Genomic DNA, 23,980 nt, shown 5'->3' with positions numbered 1-23,980 from the left:
CTTCTACAGGAAAATATACCACGTTTCAAGCAAACAGCCTATAATTTTGGGGAAACAATATATCTGCAAGCTGAGGAAATCCCATGGTTAAATTTCCCATGGTTGGAATTAAACCTGTATTTATTTGTGTAATCATTTACTTAATATTTACACTCAACAGACTGTAAACCCTACAACACGAGAGATTTGTACTATTTACAATTGACCAAGAATAGTATCTGAATTCATTCACAAACACACACCACCACCACCCAAAGACAGTAAAATGGATAAGTTAGTCTTAGACCAAAAAAAAGTATAATTAATTACACTGAGGCCCAATTTCCAACATTCAGTAACAAAACAGCAATAAAGTAATATTTCACACCCATTACACTGGAAAAATCAAGAGGTCAAAAATTATATAATGTTGGCAAAAATGTGGAGGAAACAGGAGCTGGCCAGTGGGAATACTTATTACCCAATCACATCAGTGAGTATAGGAAAGTCGAAGACAGTCATGCCTAAGATCCAGCATGCTGCTTCCACTTTTAGGCATATAGCCAAGAGAAGCTCTCCACAGGCTCACAAAAAAAAACTTAAAAGACAGTCATTGCAGTATTGCTTTTACTGGTGTAAAAATAGAAACACTGCCTATCAAAAGAAAGTAAGAGAAGAGATAAACAATCCATTGTATTCATAAAATTCCACTCATTTAATTAAATACCATACAGGAGGTATAAAAATGCATAAATAGTATACTGAGCAAAAAGAAGCAAGTGCAAAGGAGTTTGTAGTATAATTTATATAAACTTCAGAAGCATGGAAAATAAATATCATTTGTAGAAATACATAGATACCTGTCTGCCACTAATATAAAAACATATATACTGAAATTTATGTAATTCTATTAACTGTCACCCCATTAAATTTAATAAAATAAAAAAATACATAATAATATCAAAAAATATTGGAATCAGAATAGTGGTTACAGTGGCATAGAGAAAGAGAATGGGATCAGGTAGGACTACACACATACTTCAATCATATGGATACTGCTTTATTCTAGAAGCTAAACCCATACTAGCAAAAATTTAATATACGATAAACTTGAGGGTGGTACACAAGCATTCATCATATTGCTTTCTGCAACTTTTTATGTTTTAAAACAAAACAAAAAAATCTAAGGAAATATCAATAAGATACAGTCAGTATTTCTTACATATGATAAAATAAATGCCAACAAAGTAGAGGTTTACAAAAAATACTTATCGTTTCTATTAACTGAAACCCAACAAAGTTCTGAATTGCTTAAGTATGATAAAATGATCACAATATATGTACAAAGGCATTACAAAGATAGCTTCAATTTACAGCAATTAATATATCAAAAATCTTAATATTCACTACATTTTTACAAAACCTGTAATAATTATTTTGTGTGGAGAAATGAGGAGAAACTCAAACAGTATAATTGTTTTTAAAGAACAGAAAAACACAGAAAATACCTTGGAGGCACGAATCTGCCTATGGACATCCGTTAGTTGTTGGATTTTGTATTCTAGCTCTGAAATCTGGGCTTGAAGCCATGTCCATCGGCTGCCAACTCTTGCTCTGTCTACAAGCCACTTCCATTCAGTACTACAGTTACTGTGAACAACACATACATTGTTAGTCAAAGCGCAAAGGCAATCAAGTTCTCACAGAGGCTGCTTAATAACTTCCTTGACTCCTGTCATACAATCCTAATTTCCTTCCCAAACATCTAATTACATGAACTGAAGATGGCATATCAATTTCTTATCAAAGAAAAAGACATAATTTTCTTATCTTTCTATTCCACAAACACTTGTTTTTATTCAATATTACTATCCAACAGTAGGATAATCTCCTTTGCTACTTAATACTTAATTAATGCTGAAGGGTTGAAATAGAAGTGGGCCAGCAAAGAAAAGGAAACAAGAATGACAATACTAACACCATGTAAAAACTGTCACATGAAGCTTTTCTATGCAACCAGATGTTGCACACAAAAAGTCATGTATCAGAGAAGTCATTCGAACTGTGCTAGATCTAAATCTATGTAACAAACCTTAGTTATTCAATTGTACTCCGTGTAAGTGTTGTTAAAACAAATCACTATTACCTCATCAAATATTTAAAATCAATTTAAAGAAATTATTGAAAATTATTAATGCTCTGCTACATTTCAAATAAGCATATCAAATATATAGATTTTGACATATTTATTAAAATAAACAGCTTGTTAAAAAGCTGATTCCTAGCATTCACAGGGCAGATATGACCAAGAATTTATATAAAGGTTATTTTTCATGCATATTTGAAAATAAGGGTTGAACCCTAGAGCATCTATATTTGGTGAGGGTGCTGCTCTGATACACATTTTTAAAGATTACAAATTAATTACTTTATGAAAATACTCCAACCATTTCAGCTAGAAAACAGTTTTTTGGGAATGTGTGTGTGTGTGCATGAAAATTAATTAGGAGCTTCAGATTAAAGGAAAAACGTGACAGAGACTGAGAGTGTAACTGAAGGACAATACTTAATGGCAAAACACAAACTTCATGAGGAACTTGTTTAAAACAGCACTTATTGTCAAAATCCATAGAATGTACAAGATCAAGAGTGAACTCTAATGTAAATTATAAACTTGGAGCGATAAAGATGTGCTAGTGTAGGTTCACAGATTGTAAAAAATGCACTACTTGGTGTAGTATGTTGTTAGTAGGGGAGGTTACATTTGTGTGGGTACAAGGGATATGTGGGAACTCTTGGTACTTTCTGCTCAATTTTGCTATAAACAAAACTGCTGTAAAAATCAAGTTTATTAATTTTTTAGAAACACATTTAATCATAATGGAAAGACTTGCATATATACTTTAGTCATAGGAAATACTTAAGAGATCATTTATTGTCAGGGAACCATACAACTGTAACTTTACTGTACATAACTTACCCATTATAATAGGATTTTATATTACCGATGTTCCGCAAAACTTATTTTTTAAAAGATTATAATTTCATACAAAATGATTAAGAAGATCTTCATAAATTAGGGCTACTCTTGGCATTATTATTTATTCAGTTTATAATCAGTATTGTGATTTTATAAATTTCATACTCTTAAATCACATTTTCATAACTATGGACAAAATAAAAAAGAGTGCCTGTTCAAAATACCTATTCATAGATAATATTTAATAACACTAACTAACAATCATGAGACTGATAGAAAGGCAAGGGCCACTTATACAGTTGCATAAATGAGGATAAAGTGTTGGATTTTATGCAAAAAGAAAGTTATTACCAAGCTCATAACAAAAACATTTTTCCAAACACTCTGGCTACAAGGTAGGGGAAGCACTGAAGTGGGACATGAGAGGAAATAAGGAAACCTGTTAGGGTACAGCTTTAATAATCTGGATCAATAACCTGGATATGACACAGATAGTGATCTCCAAATATATCATGTGCTGTTCTCCATTTCCCGCCTTCCTTGCAGCACAGTTGGAACCATGTGACTAGTTCTGACCAATGGGCTGTGTGTAAAAGCGAACTAGTCATTTCCAGTCCACTTGACCACCTTCAAAGCTACTAGTGCAGAGAGTATAGTTACAAGATGGAGGAGGATCACAGACCAAACCACAATGGACTTTATGTAAGCCAGGTGAATCTCTGAGGTATTAAACTACCGAAATTAGGAGGTTAACTTGTTACTCTAAATACAGTCTATTCTGACTAAAACACTGAGTAAAAAATGAAAATGGCTTGGACTGGGAAAGGTGTGGGAGATGAAGAGTTGAAGAGAATGAACTCAAGGCTCATTTTAAAGCTGATAGGACTTGTAGAAGTATGGCATGGTAGAAAGCATGGGGAAATCAAAGATGATCTTAGATGTTCTTTCAGTAAATTTTGCTCCAGTTGGAAAATTTCCCCACAACATGAAATTTTGCTTGGCTGTCCAAAGTGATGATTAGCTAATGGTCAAATATAATGAAGAAAAAAAATTTTCATGGAGTTCACGTTATTGTACTTCTAGTAAAAATATTCTGATATTCAAATTATATTTAGAAAAATCACTTTTATGTGCATAAACTATATTATATTTTTCTAACATAGAAAAATAGCAATATCAAGAAGCATAAAATGAAGTAAAAATAGCCTCTTCAACAAATGGTGTTGGAAAATCTGGACAGCTACATGCAAAAAAATGAAACTCGATCACCAACTTACACTATACACAAAAATAAACTCAAGATGGATAAAACACTTAAACATAATTTGTGACACCATAAAAGCCCAAAGGAGAACATAGGCAGGAAAATTTCAGATATTCAATGCAGCTATATTTTCACCAATATATCACCTAGAGCAAGGCACATAAAGAATAAGCAAATGGGACTTTATCAAAATAAAAAGCTTCTGCATATCTAAAGAGAACATCAGCAAGATGAAAAGAGGACCAACCATATAGGAAAATATATTTGCAAATGATATCTCAGACAAAGGTTTGATCTCCAAAATATATGAAGAATTCACATGACTCCATTCCAGGAAGACAAACAATTCAATTAAACAATGGGCAATGGACCTGAACAAACAATTCTCCAAGGATATACAGAGGGCCCAGAGACATATGAAAGGATGCTCAGCATCACCAGCCATCAGAGAGATGCAAATTAAAACCACAATAAGATACCACTTCATACCAGTCAGAATGGCCATCATAAACAAATCAACAAACAAGTGCTGGTGAGGCTATGGAGAGAAGGGAACCCTAGTGCACTGTTGAGGGGAATGCAGACTGGTACAGCCACTGTGGAAAACAGTATGGAATTTCCTAAAACTAAAAATGGAACTGCCTTTTCACCTAGCAATTCCACTGCTGGGATTATACCTTAAGAATCCTGAAACATTAATTCAAAAGAATCTATGTACCCCAATGTTCATAGCACCACAATTTACAATAGACAAGTGCTAGAAGCAACCTAGGTGCCCATCAGTAAATGAATGGATCATAAAATATGATACATTAACACAATGGAATACTATGTATTGCATGCATGCAGAAAGAAGGAGCTCCTACCCTTCACAAGAGCATGGATGGAACTGGAGAGCATTATGCTAAGTGAAGTAAGCCAGGCAGTGAAAGACAAATACATATAGAAAGACATATAATCTCACCTATAAATGGAACCTAATCAACAAAACAAACCAGCAAGCAAAATATAACCAGAGACATTGAAATAAAGAACAAACTGACAGTAACCAGAGGGGATGTGGCAGGGAGATAACAGGGGAAAGAAGGAAAAAGAGTCATCAAGGAACATACAAAGGACCCATGATAAAGCCAAATGGGAGGTAGGATTGAGGGTGGGAAGTGGTGGGGGGCTCAGGGGAAAGTGGTGGTGGGAAAATGGAGACAACTGTATTTGAACAATAAAAAATGATAAAAAAGGAAAATACCAATATCATAATAAATTTAAGTCAACTAAATAATGTTGGGGCTTTGTGGTACATGAAGTGAATTGTCTGTAAAGGATACATTATCCTACATTTTAATAGGAGTGAAAAACACATTCTCTACAATTAAAGTGGTAAACAGGCTTTTCCAACAAAAATGCTCCCTTGGTTGAAAACCTGTTTTTCTCAAAAATAATTAACATTGCAAACAAGTTACAGATAAGCATATGGTTATCTCACACAAAAGGAGATTAACACCTGTTGTACCCCAAAGTCAAAACAGGTTGTATGTGAACAACTTATACAACCAATGATGTAATAGCTTATATAACTTAGATCATAACCAATGAGAACACAGATGATGCACCAACAAACAAATAAGAATATGAGGCATACTTAGTGTCTAGACTTCCCAATTAGCATGTAAGATTGGCCCACTAGACCACTAACATTGACGCCCTGCATCTCTCTGGGGTGTTTAACTGATCGTAGACTACCACAAGCAGACCATAAAGAGGGGCTCCTCCTTCCAGTGAAAACATTTGTGAGTGGAGACCACCTGGGCAGTGAGACTAGTCAGTCCCCAGAATAGCTGCATATGCCTTCAATCCCCATTCTTGCTTATTTGCAGTCATCACTTAACTTGCTCAAGAAAAATAAACACAAACTGTTTAAACCAAGTTGTTTTGAGTACAGTTTCTCTTGGCACTGACTTATCAATATCATGAAGCTACATCCCTGTTTTGACCTTGAAGTGTAGTTCCTCAGAGTAAGTCAGTGCTTTCTAATATTACATCTTAAGTTACCAAGACTTAAAAAGGGTCTGGTATAAATTAAATTTTTCCTTTAACATGAAGAATTTTTTAGCTCATTAACAACAATAAATTAACTACAACAAAGAATAAAAAAAGGTGGTCCTGGCTGGGTAGCTCAGTCAGTTAGAGTGTTAGCTCCATGTACCAAGGTTGCAGGTTCGATTCCTGGTCAGGGCACATATGAGAAGTAAAAAGAAATGCATAAATAAGTAGAACAACAAATTGATGTTTTTCTCTCTCTAAAATCAATAAAATGAGCCCTGGCTAGTGTGGCTCAGTGGATTGAGCACAGCCTGTGAACCAAAGGGTTGCTGGTTCGATCCCCAGGCAGGGCACATGCCTGGGTTGCAGGCCAGGTCCCCAGTAGGGGGCACTCAAGAGGCAACCACACATTGATATTTCTCTCTTTCTCCTTCCCTACTCCTCTCTCTAAATATAAATAAATAAATCCTTTTAAAAAATAAAAATTAAAATAAAATCAATAAAATGAAAAAGAGAAAAGGAAGACCCATCTGTGGAAAACAACTATCCCCCCCAAATAAGAGTTATCTTGGGAAAAATACATTAAATCATGCCAAACTTAGCATGGTTTCTAGCACGAGCAAACTATTTGCTCACCTAGAAAGAGCTTCTCCTTTAGACCAGGGATTGGGTAAACTTTTCCTGTAGACAATCTGATAGTAAATATTTTAGGCTTTGTGGGCCACATGGAGTCTTTAACAACTACTCAACTCTGCTATTATAGCATGAGAACAGCCATAGATGGTACATAAATGAATGGGTGTGACTGCATTCTGATAAAACTTTGTTTACAAAAACAGTCAATGGGCCAAATTTGGTCCATGGTCTATAGTTCTCCAATCCCTGATGTAGGGCATGTTTTCGTATGTTTCTCATGTTTCCCAAGGGATTATGACAAAGTGTCTGTTCAAGTCATTGGCTCACATTTAATTATGTTATTATCTTACTTATATGAGACCTGTGTCAGACTACATGTATTGGACATACATATAGCTCCTAGCCTGCAGCTTGCCTTTCATCTTCCTAATGGTGTCTTTCAAAGAGCAAGATTCTAATTTTGAAAAGTCCAATTTATCAGATTTTCCTTTTATGGATAGTTCATTTTATGTCCTAAGAAATCTTTGCTGAACATAAAGTCATAAAGATTTAATCATGTTTCTAAAATTTCAGAGTTTTAGCTTTTAGATCTATAATTTAGTTTATTTCTGTGTATGGGTCTAGATTCATTTCTTTATATATGAAAAATTTAATTCCTGAACCATTTTTAAAAGATTCTCTTATTTTAATAGAAAAAAAAACTATCCATGAATAAATAAAAGACTGTCTATAAACACGGTCTATGCACAACACACACACACTGTTAGCATATCTATCTCAGTGGCTTAACTCAATACCACAGTATTACTGTGGTTTAGAGTAATTCTTAAAATCCAGTAGTGTAAACTCTCCAACTTTGTTCTTTACCAATATTTTTGACCATTCTAAACTTGAGAATCAGCTTGTCAATCTCTACAGAAAAAAAAGGAAAATAAACACCTAGTTACGGTGCTTAATATTTCCTATATGTATTATTGTCAACTGCAAATAAAGACAATGTTATTGATTTGTAATCTGGATGCCTTTTATTATTTTTCTTACCTTGTTTGAATGGCTAGGAATTACACTACAATGTTAATTTAAGTCAAGAGAGTGGACATCCTGACGTTCTCCCTGATCTTACAGAAAGAGCATTCAGTCTCTCATCATTAAATGTAATGCTACCCATATACCTTTTGTAAGTGTCCTGGTCAGACTTAAGAAGTTTTTGTCTATTCTAAGTTTGTTGTAAGTTTCTATCATGAATGGGTTTAAATTTTGTTGAAGTATTTTTGATTCTATGGACATAAGTGTTTGTTGTTTCTTTTTTGATTGAGTTTCAAATATTAAATTGACTTTGCTTCCTGGTATTAACCACTTTGATCATGATGTATTATCTTCTTAATATTTTGGTTGACTCTACTTGGTATTTCATTGGGGATGTTTTGCATCTACAATAAAAAATATTGATCTGCTTTTTTTCTTGTAATGTCTGTGTCTGGTTTTAGAATCAAGCTTATACTTGCCTTATAAAATGAGTTAAGAGATGTTCTCTCCTACATTTTTTGGAAAAGTTTGTGTTGAATCAGAATTGTTTATTATCTGAGTTTTAAGAAAAGTAATTAGTAAAGCCAACTGGGACTGGAATTTCTTATCAGAGAAGGTTTTTAATTATTGATTTGATTGCTTGGATACAAGGGGTTTTTTTTAAGTTTTCTATTTCTTTGTCAGTTTTGGTAATTTGTCTTTCAAGCACTTAGTCTATTTTGTCTGAGTTGTTGAAATTGTTCATAATATTCCAAGTATTCCATTAATGCTTATAACATCTGTAGTTATACTTTTCTTTCCTATTATTAGTAATTTTTTCCTGATCTAACTAAAAGTTTATCAACTTAATCTTTTCAAATAACCATCTTTTGGTGGTTTCTCTAATTTTGTCTATACTTTTGGGCTTTATATTTCATTAATTTCACTCTTTGTAATATCTTCCTACTTACTTGGGGTTTGATTTGATCATGATGTTGTAGGAGACATAGAACAAAGACTTTACACTTTTCTTCTATTCTTATATAAGCATTTATAGCCATAAATTTTCATCTAAGCACTGCTTTAGTAATCTAGTAGCTGCATCCCACAAATTAGATATGCTGTTTTCATTATCATTCTGTTCTAAACTTTACAAATTCTCTAGTTGACTGTTTCATCCATGAGTTATTTGGAAATGTGTAGTAGTCTAATTTCCGTATTTCAAAACTACATATTCACCATTTCATCCCTTTGTATAGATCTGAGTTTTCACTCTATCATTTTCTTTCAGCCTGAAGGACACCTTTTATGTTTTCTTATAGTATTGGTATATTGAGCAATATTTGTTTTGTTTCAAAATATTATTTTGTCTTTGTTTTTTACAAGATCACTTTACTAGGTAGAGAATTTTAGGTTGACTATTTTCAGCACTTTAAATACATCATTCCATTGTTTTCTGGCTTGCACATCTTCTGATGAGAAGTCAGTTCTTTTCGTTGTTGTTGTAATATCTTTGATCCAATATGTAAAGTGTCTGCCCTCCCTCTTACTGCTTTTAAGATTTTTCTCTGTATCACTAGAACTTCGTGGTTTGATTACAACATACCTTAGTGATTTAACTACAAAATGAACTATAAACAAGTTCCTTTTTATCCTGTTTTTAATATATCAAGCTTCTTAAATCTATGATTTTATGGTTTTCAGCAAATTTGGAAAAAATATGGCTATTATTTTTCCTGTTTTTTTCTTTCTCCTTTTTTACATTGAGAAGTCCAATTCTATGTATGTTAGAATTTGATATTGTATCCATGTCACTGCTATTCAGTTCATTTTCCTTTTGGTATTTTTACCCTATGAGCTTCAGTTTGGGTAGTTTATGTTGCTGTGTGTTAAAATTGATTGAATATTTCTTCTGAATGTCTAGTGTCTTGTTAAGCTGAAACAATAGTTTTCATTTCAGAATTTGTATTTTTCCCCTGAAATTTCAGTGGTTCTTTTCTATATATTCAGTTTCTCTCATTATATCACATTTTGCTTTTAAGCCCTTACATATGTTTACAATAGATATTTTAAAGTCTTTCCCAACTACTCTATCATTATGTCTGTTATTTCTGTGTTTTTGTTGATGATTTTCTCCTCCTTCTTTGCATGTCTAGTAATTGGTTGTGTGTGTAACACATTTATTATGGACACTATAAATATTGTTGAATTTCTGGGTTTTATGGTCTTCGTTTAGAGTGATTTTGTTTCAACGGGTTCTTAAATTACTTGCTGTTCAAATTTATTCTTTTCAGTCTTGCTTTTAAGATCTGTTAAGAGTTATAGAGTAGGCCCTGGCCAGTGCGGCTCAGTTGGTTGGAGCATCATCCCATAACTTAAGTGTTGTGGGGTTGATTCTCGATCAGGGCACACACCTAGGTTGTGGCTTCAATCTCTGTTCCATATGCACACAGGAGGCAGCCAATCGATGCTTCTCTCTCATATCAATGTTTCTCTCTCTCCCTTCCTCTCTTCTCTAAAAGCAATAAAATAATGTCCTCAGGTGAGGATAAAAAAAAAATTTAAAGAGGCATAGAGTAGCCATTGACTAGGGCTAATTCAGTCTTACTCTTGAAGTGTGGCCATTCTGAGATCTCTAACAAATACTCCAAATGTTCAGCGAAGTCTCTCCACTCTGTTTATTCAGAACTCAAACATATCTGAACTGTGTATGAGTGCTGGAAATTGTTCAGATTACAGCTTCCTAACAGTTCTTTGTCCCTGTGGAGTTTTATGTACACATGCATAGCTTAGTATTCAACAAAGTTCTCTCAAGGGGGCCACATGAAGATTTCTGGTGCTTTTTCTTTGCATAAGTATATCCCTCAATTTCAGTATTCTCTACTAATTCCAGCTACCTCGGCCTCCCAAACTCTAATCTTCATCTCAATTAAGATCACTGTGCTCTGCTTAGCTTTTCTCTCCCAGCACCAGAGACCAGAGGTGCCTTCAAGCAGAAAACAAGAGGAATCACACAGGAGTCACTTCTACTGTTTCTCTTTTCTCAGGAATCACTGAAACTCTGCCCTTTGCTCCCTTACACCCACTGTGTCCATTTTCTGAAAACAGTGACTGTCTCATGTACAGGGTGAGACAAAAAAAGCAGGTTTACAGTTGTGAGTACATAAAAGTTTATTCTTCTGTTATTGTTTATTAATTGTATTATTTTCCATACAAACATCTGTAAACCTACTTTTACCCTTTGTATTTTGTCCAGTTTTCTAGTTACTCACAGCCAAAGAGCAAGTATAGTACCAGTAACTCCACTCCATCATTGCTAGAGCTCAAAGAACTTTTACGTGTGTGTGATCTCTCTCTCCCTCTCTAATGGCTTCCATTTTTGTTCTAATATTTCACACTCAAAATTCCATTGCCTTTAAAAAAACACAACAGTTGCACATTGGGCTAACATCTTTAAAGAAAAAAAAATATGAAAGTAGTCCATAGATTCCTTTGTTAGTGTTCCTGTACAATTTCATGGAAGTAGAATTTTTTATCCATACTGTATCACCCATTTATCTCTCAACTGTTCTGTGAGAAGAAAAAGTTATATCATGCTTGAGCTACTCTTCCCCATAACAACCTTTATGCTAAATGTTACAGAAACTGCTATGAATGATTGGGGGGGGGCATGAGGGAAACCCCAAACATATGGTATTAACTTAGGGGTAGGACAGCAAGCAGACAGGAAAGAGGTAGTATAGGTTAGTTTCCCTTTCTATACGACACGATATATACCATATTAGGAAAACATGATCATTTAAAATAGAGATCAAGTACCTACCCAAGACTGTATTTTAGCAGAAGCAGTTAGAAAATGTTATAATGGAAAAAACGAAAAAGACAACAAAAGAAAATTTATAATGTTCTGGCTGTTCCTTGCTGTTTAAGCCTAATATAAATTAATTTATGCAAGCAGTGATTTACAAGCAGAGAAAAAACCTTAGGGTGGCTCCCTCTGACTACACTACTTCAGTCAGAGAAAGACAAATACCATATGATTTCAATTATATGTGGAATCTAATGAACAAATTGAACTAAAAAGCAAAATAGAGACAGAATCAGCAGGATGACAGCTATTGGGCTGGGGAAGTTAGTGGGTGGAGGGATTGAGCAAAAAAGAAAAAGGACTCATGGACATGGACAACAATGTGGTGATTGCAGGCAGGGGAAGTACAAGAGAGTTACATGGTAATGGAAAAAATACAATAAAATTTTTTAAAGATTTTATTTTTTGAGAGAGGGAAGGGAGGGTGAGATAAAGGGGGAGGAACATTGATATGAGAAACATTGATCAGTTGCCTCTGTTACATGCCCTAACTGGGACCAAACCCTCAATCTAGGTATGTGCCCTGACCAGGAATCAAACCAGCAACCTTTTGCTTTGGAAGACAACACCCAACCAACTGAGCCATACCAGTCAGGGCCACACTATTTCTAATTTAATAAAAATTCAATAATACAGGGACTTTAAGGATCAGGCAAGTTAACTGCTTCTCTACAGATGACAACAAAAAATATATTCCAAGAATCTGTCTTAAGAGTTCTAAGCCACACAATGAAAGACAGCCTAGGAGCAAAAATCAGATGAATGTACTATTTTGGTGGCCTCAAGGTAGCAGTCATTAAACTGAGGGAGAGAGGAAAATAACTAGTAAATTAACTAGTCTTTACGATTAACAACTATAATCAAATAAGAACTTTTGCTGTGTTATTTTCACATATAAATGACTGGAGGCCAATTAGAAAGTAAATGACAAAGCTCTATTAGTAAGAAACAAACACAAACAAAAAACAGAAAACACCACAAGCCTAACCTAACATGTTCTACCTGGGGAACCCAAATCTGCATCAACAGGACACAGGGTAAGAATACAGGCAGCCTTCAGTAAGAGTACACCAGCACTCATTTCCGATACAGACACAAAGGACAATGGATAAGAAATAATTCTCAAAATGGAAATTCAGGGACTATGGAGCAGAATTAGGATCCTATCAAGTCCTTATTCCAGTTTCAGAGCAAGAAGTCTTATTAATTACAGTAAGGACCAGGAACTATCATGTGTATCCCATTCTTTTATTTTCCCAGTGGGAGTTTTTATTTTAGCTTTTCTGTTTCTACTCCAATATATATAGACAAGTAAGAGGGCTAGATGGTTAGAAAACTTGTCTATTAGTTTATAGGTCACCACATCATAAGGAATCACATCTTGGATTTGACAAAGAGAAATTTACTCCACCTACTAAATACCACTTTCAGTTGTGATCCTTCAGGAATTGATGTGTTTTCTCTATGAGAAGAGAGTGCATGGATATGTGGGTGGCCAACAGGGTAAATTGAACAAACAGACTGCTTATTTTCCCTCAAATCCACTTTCTATTTTTGATAATAAAAGCCCCCAAGTTTTACCTGAGCCCATAGCAGCTCAGCTACAGACATTATTTTCCAGCCTTACTTGCAATTATGTGTGGGTATGTGACTAAGTTCTTGACAATCCAATATGAGCCAAAATAATGTGTGCAGCCTGTCACTAAAAATGATTGGCTGTGGAAATCAGGTGAAGTACTGGTGAATTACTTTCAATAACATCCCACAGAACAGCAAAGCCAACAGTTCCCTGCAAACAAAAAAAACCCATAAGGCAAAGCTAATTCTTCACTATTAAACGAGAAAAAAAATTCTACATATTCATTTTGAGGTCTTCTTAATTTGACAGTTAGCATAAACCTTAATAAACCCCTCCCTCAAAAATGTTTTGTGTCATTAGGATCACTTAGGTTAAGAAGTTCTGATTAAAGTGTTCATTCTCTTTAAGAAAATTAAGCCTCATTGACATACAAGTTGATAACTTGAATACTCTACCACATAGTTGTATATACGTTCAGGAAAAACAAATAAGCAAACTAAATGAATAAATAAATGAACAGTTAAATTCTAGGAAATTTTGACACAGAGATAAACCAAGTGGGGAAGCCATTTAGGGTGTCCAAGGAAAATCTCAGACTGGAACTTGAAAAGGGCTCCCTAAAAGGAAAGAGAAATAAAAGGGAGAAAAAATCTCTAATATATTGTGCATTTCTGACTAGAACTCTGGTAGAACCAAATGCATCAACTGCCTAAACCAAAATTTTCAGTGTAAGTTTACAAGAATTGACAAATGAGATTGCCAAATTTAGTCTTGTTCTCCTACTACCATCTATCTGCCCCATTCCCCCAGCCAAAGAAAAGATATGAGAAAAGAAAAAGGTTGGGGACCACTTATTCACCCTAATGCTATTCTATTTCTATTATATAGAAACAATTTTGAAAGCTAATGGTCTGATAAATAGTCTTAACTGTGTTTTTATTTTTTTTAAAGATTTTATTTATTTATTTTTAGAGAGGGAAGGGAGGGAGAAAGAGAGAGAGAAAGAGAGAAACATCAATGTACAAATGCTGGGGGCTGTGGCCTGCAACTCAGGCATGTGCCCTGACTGGGAATCGAACCTGCGACACTTTGGTTCCCAGCCCACGCTCAATCCACTGAGCTATGCCAGCCAGGGCTTAACTGTGTTTTTAAAATCTGTACACAATATCCAACATACATATTGACGCTTACAAATAAAATAAATTTTTTAAAATGAATCAAAATGTGTTTGCTAAATAGTTTGAAGTCACATACTTTAGCAATTCAACAAGTACTGGGTGTGTGTGTGTTGGCACGTGTGTGTCTTTTGTCCAGGAAACCAGGCTGCTAGGTGGTGTTTCCAAACTACAGTAGTCCTCACTTATCCACAGGGGACACGTTCTAAATCTCCCAGCAGATGCCTGAAACTGTAGTTAGTACCAAACCCTACATATACAATATTTTCCTATACAAGCATACTTATAATACAATTTAATTTATAAATTAGGCACACTGAAATTAACAACTAATAATAAAATAGAACAATTATAACAATACACTGTAATAAAAGTTACATGCGATCTGTCTCTTTTCATGTCTTCCACCCACAAATTTTAAGATGGAAAATGCCTTTCCCATCTTAACTAAGCACTTATCATGCACCTTGGCTGTAAATTTACAGTATGAGGTGTCCCAGCAAAACTAGCACAAATTTATTTTTTCTTCTGTACAACTTCATAGAAGCTTCATTCTTACTGTACATCTTAGCAACCTCAGCATATGACTTCTTTTCTTTTCTTAAGCCAAGACCTTTACCTTTTCACTCAATGGAAGCACTTTAGAACTTCTCCTTGGCATATCTGAATTGACATCATCCCCACTCTTACACTTTGAGGTCATTATTAAGTAAAATAAGGGTTACAGGAACACAAACACAGATACCGGTGATAGTCAATCTAAGAACCAAGATGGCTACTAAATGACTAACAGGCTGGTAGCACATTAAAGCGTGGATAAGCTGGACAAAGGGGTGATTCATGTCCCGGGCAGGATGGAGTGGGTGGGACAGCATGAAATTTCATCATGCTACTCAGAATGGTGAATGACTTAAAACCTATAAATTGCTTATTTCTGGAATTTTCTCTTTAATATTTTCAAACTGAAGTTGACCATGAGTAACTGAAAGCACAAAAAGTCAAACCAAAGACAAGAGGGGAAAGGGCAAGCAGAGCTAAAATCCAGCAAAAGTTCTCCATTCCAAGCTCTGCAATTATGAATCTAAACCTGCTCAGAGGAAGAAGCACCTTCTATCACATACAAACGGGCTAGTGATGGCTCTGCTGGCCACTACAATGGGCAATGGGGAAAAAAATGAGATAAAAGATCATCAGATTATACTTGTTACTCAAAAAAGTATCATCACTATCAGATCAGAATTGAGTACAACTGTTTCTGCTATAACACAATATATGCATTCCCAAATAATAATGTGCTCTATAAAATAAAAACAGCTGAACTTACAGAGAAAACACAATTAGAGCCAGACTACTCAAAATCTGTGGAATTTTCAAATCTGAGTCCTAACAAAACAACAACAATCCTTAGAAAAATATTAGTATAGTTTACGTTTCCAGTGGCATGTGTATCAATAAGCCAGTTCATCCTTTCAAGTTTCATATCCTGAAGCTCATGCTTCTCCCTTTGAAGTGATTCCTTGAAGATACTCACTTCTAATAGAGAACAGGTCATGAAAAATTAAAAAGATCATCTAGAGGTAGCTTTCTCCATCAATTTCTTTTTAACAAAAGTGAGCTATCCTTATAGCTTCTTCAACAAAACTTATAATTTCCTCAGATCTTGTAACATAGTGGAATAAATATCAATTTTCAAGCCAATAAACCAGTACTTTATTGCAATATAGAAAGGTACTTTTCCAGAATTTTCAGCATTTTTTCTTAAACTAAGGCTCTCTCTTTAGTTGTGAAGGAGCTTTCCTCTTGATCATTCCAAAACATTAACGTGTTTAAAGTGGTTTGGAAAAAAGTTCCAAACCAAATTCCACATTATTGACATCATTCCCTTATATGCCAAATGTTTAAAAAAGGTTTTCAGACAGAAGGAAAATTATATAGGTCACAAATAGGGGTCTATATAAAAAAGAATGCTAGAGAATAAGTGAAGGTAAAATAACAGCTTTTATTTTGCTTATCTTTAATGGATAAGCAAAATAATTATCTAATTGATAATGGATCTAATGGTTTGTTGAAATAATAGCAACCAGTAATCAATTATGTATACGTGTGTATGCTTATTTACAAGTGAAAGTGACACAAAGGACAGGAGAGAAGAATTAGGATTATTTTGTTATTATAAGGCACTTGCACTACCCAGGAAGGGGTATGTTATTTGAAAGAATACTTGGATTAGGGGTATATGTACATTGCAAACTCTAGGGTGACCACTAAAAAAAAGTTAAAAAAAAGAAGTATAATTGAAATACTAAAAAAGGAGAGAAAGTAAACCATATAAAATGTTCAACTATAGCTACAAAATCCAGAAAAAGTATGGAAGACAAAAATGTTCTTATCAAGACTGCCTATTTACATACCAAAGTACAAATTTAAAGAATATTTGAACATACAGGAACTAGTTTGGGGAAACATCTCCAACATCCAAGACAGTTGTTTGATTTGGAATATACCGGCAAGTTTCCTTGAATAAAACAAAGAAACATGTCTTTATGTGTCAAAAATTTATCCTGAAAGTAACTGATTTCATTTCCCACAAGAAAGAAAAAAGAAATGCTAGAACTCTAAGGTCCTCCACCAGAATTGAGATAACATAATTGCACTAGAGTCTGCCAGTGACCAATCCACATCCTCTTGCACTTGCTGGTTTCAGCACACACAGACCTGGCTTCCAACTACCTGCACGTGTATTTCTTTGACTAAGGTTTTCTGTTGTTTTTGCTTGAGCCTGCTTTGTCACCCAAGTACAAAAGATTTACCACAACCAGGAACAGCCTTCACTCAGTAACTGAGGGGATTTGCCGCACAAATTCTCCAACTTCCTCACCTCAAATGGTTAATTCAGGGATGTAGTTTACACTGGTTCCCCAAGTTTCCTGTGGAATATTAAGCTCCATTCTTTCACAATAGCAAACCACCTGATAACAGATTATTGGTGCTGAATCTGTGCCTTATTATGTGTAGGAACTTTGCTTCAATACTTTATCTAATTATCTACAGAAAGAACAAGAATCTGATTCAGAGAGTTAAGGATAACCTCAACTTTTGCTCAGTGTCACAGAGCAAGCCATGATTATAACACAAGTATATCCAAAACCTCTGCTCCTTCACCAAAGGAACAGAACATCATGGAAACTGCGGGGAGGGTGTCCATTAATATTAAAATGCTGCTATATTTATTTCCAAAGAAAATTTAAAAATTTTTAAAGAAACTTTAAAAAATTTTTCTAATTCATACTATACTCCTAACCAAAAGTTATTTTTAAAGTGTATCACTTATGTCATCATGAATTAAACTACTGCTTAAATTTTTGGAGGGAAAGGAAAAGGGGCAAATCAAATATATTACTTATATTTAAAATAACAATGGTAATGGTAATGGCAAATGTGTGATTGCCTTCCAACTTCCTAAAACAATTACATTCTTCACAGCTAGGAAAACTCTAACTCTTCCTAGTTAAAGGAATTTTTCTTATCAGGGCTATAAACTTTAAAAAAAAAAAAAAGAGAGAGAAGACAGAAAGATAAAAAGAAAAGGCATTTACAATGATATAATCTGAGATTATGAAGATAAATAAAATACATTTTACTTATCAATTTTTAAAAGTTGCAAATGTTAATACTGTAACAAAATAATTACTTTTAAATGTCTGTATTTTTGCATAGTTCATTCATTCATTCATGGACCACACATTTGTGCTGGTTCTAAGATAAACAAAATTCATCTTGTGCCATTTTTGGTATTAGAGACAAAGGAAGAAAGTAAAGGAAAATCAGTAAACAAAATGGAAGATAAAGAGGGAGAGCGAAATTTCATGGATTGCTGACCTCAATTTTCTCTCCTTTACAACTACATATACAAACACAGAAAAATTCATTCATTCACTCAACTAATGCCAGACAAGCAGTAAAAGGTAGACAATGCTAGGCAGTGGGTATGAAATAAAGGAAAAAGTAGTACTCACCCTTAAAGTTGTTTAAAATTAAGTTGAAGTCAACTTTAGTATTTGTCCCTGAAGACCTTATAAATTAAGAGGTCAATTTATATTTAACAGAGATAGTAAAAATGTAATTGTGTTAGCACCCACTTAAAAATTTAGATGCACAAAATGTATCTTTTTTACCTATTTTAGGTTTAAGGTTTAATTCTGAACTTTGTTCATTAAAAACAATCATCCACATTTGACAAGCGAGTGTCCAGAAATATAAAGAAGAAAATTATGAAAAAATTATCAGGATAAATGTTTTCAATTTTAAAAGAAACAACTTGAAACACAACTAATTTTAATTTAAAAAAACTATTTTTACACTCACATCAAAAGACACAAAAAATTAAAATTCTTATTTGTTCTCAAAATTCAGTCAACATCAAAATTAATAAAATGTTAAAAAACCATTGTCCCCACAAATCTATCAGCATTAATAAAAATCATCAAAACAAACAAAATTTAATATTAAAATTTTGAAGTGGTATAAAAAATGTCAGATATTGTTCAAAAAGCAAAAAAAAAACAAGTAAACAAGCCTAAATAATTATCAAATTGTTTAATTCATTGATTAGTGAATTAAAGATTTCAGAAAGTTATTACATAAATTTTGTATTACTGATTTGAATCGATCACATGACTGTACCTTAAAAAAATTGTATTTGACTCCTAGAACTATAAATATGAGCTTTACCAACTAAGGCATTATATTAAAAGGTTAGTAATGCAAGAAGCTAAAAGTATATCTAAAGAATATTAAATGTTTTAGATGAATTATTTTCCTAAAATGTGTGTATAATATCTTTGAAGCCCTTCTGGTTGATTACAGGAAAAAGAAAGAGAATGAGAATTGAACTTTCCAAGCCTGAACCTAATTTCTTTCCAGGCTACTTTACTTCAATTTTCCTAATAGAACTGGCAAAGTTAAAAAGAAATGAGTGCATGTTGCCTGATGGTTTGTATAAAATTTTTTTTCAATAGCTTGATTTTCTTCATTTGTGTATGTTTTATACAAATGTCTGAATATAGTGTTCTTTCAATAAACTCAGGGAGTAAGTACAAATATTAATACAAAATGTATTGAACCTATCAGTAATTATTTGCTTGATATATAAGAATTATAAAAGTATAAAATGTGGTTTCCACCCTTACTAGGTATTGGGTTATTAAGACTAATAGATATATTAGCAAATCATATAGGATAAAATATGATTTAATGGTAAATTGTATGGCAGATTAAGTGTTGTAGGAGATCAATTAAAGAGAACATTAATAAAGGTCAAAATCATCTAGAAAGACATGATTGTCTTATTTCTGTTTCTACCTTAAAAGAGACACATCTATCCATTAGCTCTTCTCAACAACAAAATAATAAACAATGTACTCCATATACCTACTAAATTTTATTAATTTAAAAACTAATAAATTTCTGTACTTCTTTTAGAACACACTTAATAATTCTTGTGGCTATAATTATCCATGACACAATGGTGACAAAGTTGTATGATCCAACAGAAAGAGCACAACCTTAAACTAATGGGGAAGATTTGTAGCTTCACCACTTGACTTTTTGACGATGGGCAAGTTACTAAATCATGCTAAACCTGCTGCTTCTTAAGTGAAATAAGGTAACAACAACTACCTCCTCTGGCTGTTGAAAGGATCAAATAATATATCATGTGGTAAATAAATAGCACAATGTCAGAAAAATATGTTCAATAACTATTAGCTCCCACATTCAAACAAATTTCAAATATAGTGGTAACAGAACACCAAAGACTTTGCTTTACATTTTATTCTCAATGAAAATGTATTCTCATTTTATTCTTTATGAAAATTAATAACAGTTCTTTTTATTAATAAAAAAATGTGTTCAGCTTCTAATTTTATGATTCTCATTCATCTTTGAGAATTTGATAAAAAGGTTGAACTTCCTCCTCCCAAAATACCACATATATGCAGGATATTTTGTATCAATTTAGGGACATTAACAGATTCTCTGAAAGGTAGATTAAAAACCATGTTCTATCTGGCTATTTAAATAAAATTAATTCAAATTAAATAAAATTAAAACTTTAGTGCCTCAGTTGTGCAGGTGACATTTCAAGTGCTCAACAGCCAGTCACACGAGGCCAGTGCCTACAGGATAATGGATACAGGACATCCCATCATCTTTGAAACTATTAGATAGAGCTGTTCTCAAATGTTAACATCAGTAAAACTATTTTGCTGTGTGTTTTTTTAAATATCTATAAACCTCTCTTTGAAGTAGATTCCCAAGAGGGGAGGGGCTCTGAATATTTAGAGTCTTTAGGGTCCAGCCCATAATAAGCATTCAACAAGTAGCTGGTAGCTAACATTATAGTTTTGTTTTGGCTACATTAATCTTGCAAAAATTGACGAAGTTGGTGAAGGCCAGAGCTGAAAGCTGTGAATATAAATATACAAACAGTTAAAAATAAAAGTAGCAGGTCAACTTATATATACTCTCAACTGACAAACTTCTGAAGTCAGTGGGGGCTCCCCATGTGCAAACTTTCTATTTTTTGACTTTTAGCTATACATATTGGCTAGATCACTTAAGCAAAATTTTAGGCCTTGTCCATAGCCTATTCTGCTCAAGAATAGGAAAAATGCTTCCTTAGAGCCAGTTAGCTTTTATTATTCCTGTGTTGGTTTTTCCTAGATAGAGCAGTTGAGTAACTTATTTTTAAATAGTATGTATATATTTACAAACAGTAGTTTAAAAGATGAAAAAATTTTACCAGTTCTATAACTTAGATTACAGCATTACGATTTTAGAAAATCTATCTCCTTTTAATATTTCTTGAAATCAAGACAAAATTGCTGCTATATGCAGAACAACAGTAAGAGATCTAATAATAATTGTGCACTTACACTGCCACATTTTTTCTAATGGTATATTCTTCCAAATCGTCGTCAGAGCTGCTATCAGTTGCATCAGAATCCAGACCCTCTTCAACATGAGACAACAGCCCTGTAGCAGATAGTGCAAATCTTTGGATTTCTGCAGCTGTACATTGTGCAAAGCCATTTTTTGTTTCACTCCACAATTTATTCTCCGCAGTCAATAAGTTGATGTCTGGCTTAATTTCAGTGCATTTAGGTAAACCATTATTCAAAATTGTGGTAGGTTCATGAAAGATCTTCATTTTGGGGAGCTGATGTTTCATAGAAAATTTCATTTGCTGACCATAGTGCTTAACAACATGCTTTGCTAGGAGCATCTGCAAATGTTTCTGAGTTCTTCTGGCCTGGTTAAGTAAAATTTTCTGTTTGCTTACACAGTTAAGTAAACGAGCACTCACTTCCTCCTCTTTTTCAGCAGCTGAAGAACTAATAGGCATATTTGAATGGCCAGGACCAATTTTCTTTTGAGCAGAATCCAATAAACCCCTTTTAATCTCAGCATCAGTAACTTTATCCAAAAGTGCATTCTTTTGGTATGATTTACAGTTTTGTAGTTGGACTTTATCTACATTAGTGTCTTTGGTTATATTTGAATCTAAAATAAGTTTTACATCTGTCATGCACTGGCTTGTGTTATCTGACAGAGGTTCCTTTTTGATGAACTCTTCAGAATGAGAATGACAGATTTTACTGAGCTGAATGTTGCTGCCATTACACAGTATGTTTTTCAGCTTACTGCAGTTGGGTTCTCCTAATTTCTTTTGTTTATAATTCTTATTGTATTTATTTAATGTAGAATTAGAACCCATTAAAAGAACTGTCTGATAATGTTTTGAAGACTGAGGGGAGCCAAAATGTTTTAAATTCACAAAATTAGTGTTAACAGTAGGTTCAGGAGTTGGAAATCCCAGCATCTGAGAGAAAGTGTCTCCCTTTAGCTTTTCATCTACAGTTCTTGGACCTTCCATGCACAGCATCTTGTCAGACTCCATGGTACTCGGTAAAGATGAAAAGCAGATACCCTTTGTTGTTGCCTCCCTCAGAGCTGGGGTCATGGCGAATCCTGCAGATAATTACTGGAAACCTAAAGTAATGTAAAAATAAATAATCAAATATCTAGAAAAGTGTTATGCTTGTATATGTTTCAAGGGCAACGTTTTTAAATGTTTGATTAAAACATGAACAAATTCAAACTCCTTTATTTCCCAACTCTTAACACCATCTCTGCTCTTTTCTAGCTCATAAGAAATCAATAGCTATTCTTCACTCTGCTGTGGGCCTATACCCAAAAGTCTAATTAATTAAAGTTCCACACTACCTAGCTCAGTAAGCATTAGCCAAGTATTTGTGGATATAACATAGCTGGCACTTAAACAACACAGGGGTTAAGGGCACCAACCACCCACACAGTCAAAAATCTGCATATAAATACTTACTCCCCCAAAAGTGATAACATATATAGCTGATTCACACATATTCTGTATGTGATATATATTCTTATAATAAAGTATAAACTAGATAAAATAAAATGTTATTAAGAAAATAAGGAAAGAAACAGATTTACAGTTTTAATTGAAAAAATAAAACAACTGTGTACAAGTGGATCTAAGCAGTTCAAACAAGTGTTGTTCAAGACTCAACTGTTCATCTCAAGATTCCATTTTTAAACGTCTAGAGACAGTCAAAAAATTCCAACCCTGAATGTGGGAATCATACTTCAAAAATGTAACTCAATCTCATACTTTCAGCCAAAAGAATTATGTTTATAAAATATAATAAATTGCCCAAAACCTCCATTGCTCAATTTAAATTTCACAATCTGAATAGTATTAATAACAATAACTAAAATATACTAACATGTAAGAAGGTGTAAGTAAACTGAACTACAAATAAAAAAGTGTATAATTTTACAACTGTTAAAAATAACGTGATAGTGAAAACTCGCCTAATCTGCAATGTGCAAACCTTTCCTGAAAAAACACCTGCAATAATGTTTTTCTTTTTCACAAATGCATAGTCATCAGTTATCATCACAGAAGCTGTTAATCCTGGGAAATGGGACTGTTACAGATGACCACTGAAGATTAATCCCCACATTAAACAAATTCATTGTATTTTATCAAAAGAAAAAAATGAAACTATATATTCTGAAATATAGAAAATGTTAATTCAGTACCATTAAAAATTATGAAGACTGAATAGTGAAAAAAATTATCATTAACAATTAATAAGTTTTGGAATATACTTTGGACTATAATATTCCATAATTTAGTTTAAACACATATGACAGTTAATAGTCACTTAAATGGCCACACTATCATTTTGTATGTCCCCATATAATATGCTAGCTGTAACTCTACACCTTCAATTCCTAGGTAAAAACATAAAATCAAAAGCTAATTCTTTGTAAAGATTAGTCAGAATGGTCAAAAGGAAAAAGAAGCACAAAACTGTCTATGCAGTTAAAAAAAAAACACATAGAGGGT

At 33.6% G+C, this 23,980-nt stretch overlaps 1 protein-coding gene and 1 long non-coding RNA gene across 5 annotated transcripts in view; one reads left to right on the top strand and one right to left on the bottom strand.

Annotated features, from left to right (window-relative positions):
- Positions 1-23,980, bottom strand: part of KANSL1L (KAT8 regulatory NSL complex subunit 1 like) — a 112,873-nt gene that overhangs the window by 73,976 nt on the left and 14,917 nt on the right. For all 4 annotated transcript variants that reach the window (XM_036022908.1, XM_036022907.1, XM_036022906.1 and 1 more), the window contains exons 2-3: positions 21,462-22,578; positions 1,488-1,629 (exon numbers count right to left, since the gene is read on the bottom strand). In XM_036022908.1, coding sequence (XP_035878801.1) covers positions 1,488-1,629; positions 21,462-22,549 — 1,230 coding nt within the window. In that variant the 5' untranslated portion in view covers positions 22,550-22,578. The remainder of the gene's footprint in view (positions 1-1,487; positions 1,630-21,461; positions 22,579-23,980) is intronic.
- LOC118500006 lies at positions 14,028-17,113 on the top strand. The gene is made up of 2 exons (XR_004902527.1): positions 14,028-14,272; positions 14,485-17,113. It is a non-coding gene; the product is annotated as an uncharacterized LOC118500006 (long non-coding RNA).

This window comes from Phyllostomus discolor, chromosome 4 (assembly GCF_004126475.2).
Source record: "Phyllostomus discolor isolate MPI-MPIP mPhyDis1 chromosome 4, mPhyDis1.pri.v3, whole genome shotgun sequence".
NCBI classification, from domain to species: Eukaryota; Metazoa; Chordata; class Mammalia; order Chiroptera; family Phyllostomidae; genus Phyllostomus; species Phyllostomus discolor.
This window is presented reverse-complemented; position numbering and strand designations above follow the sequence as displayed.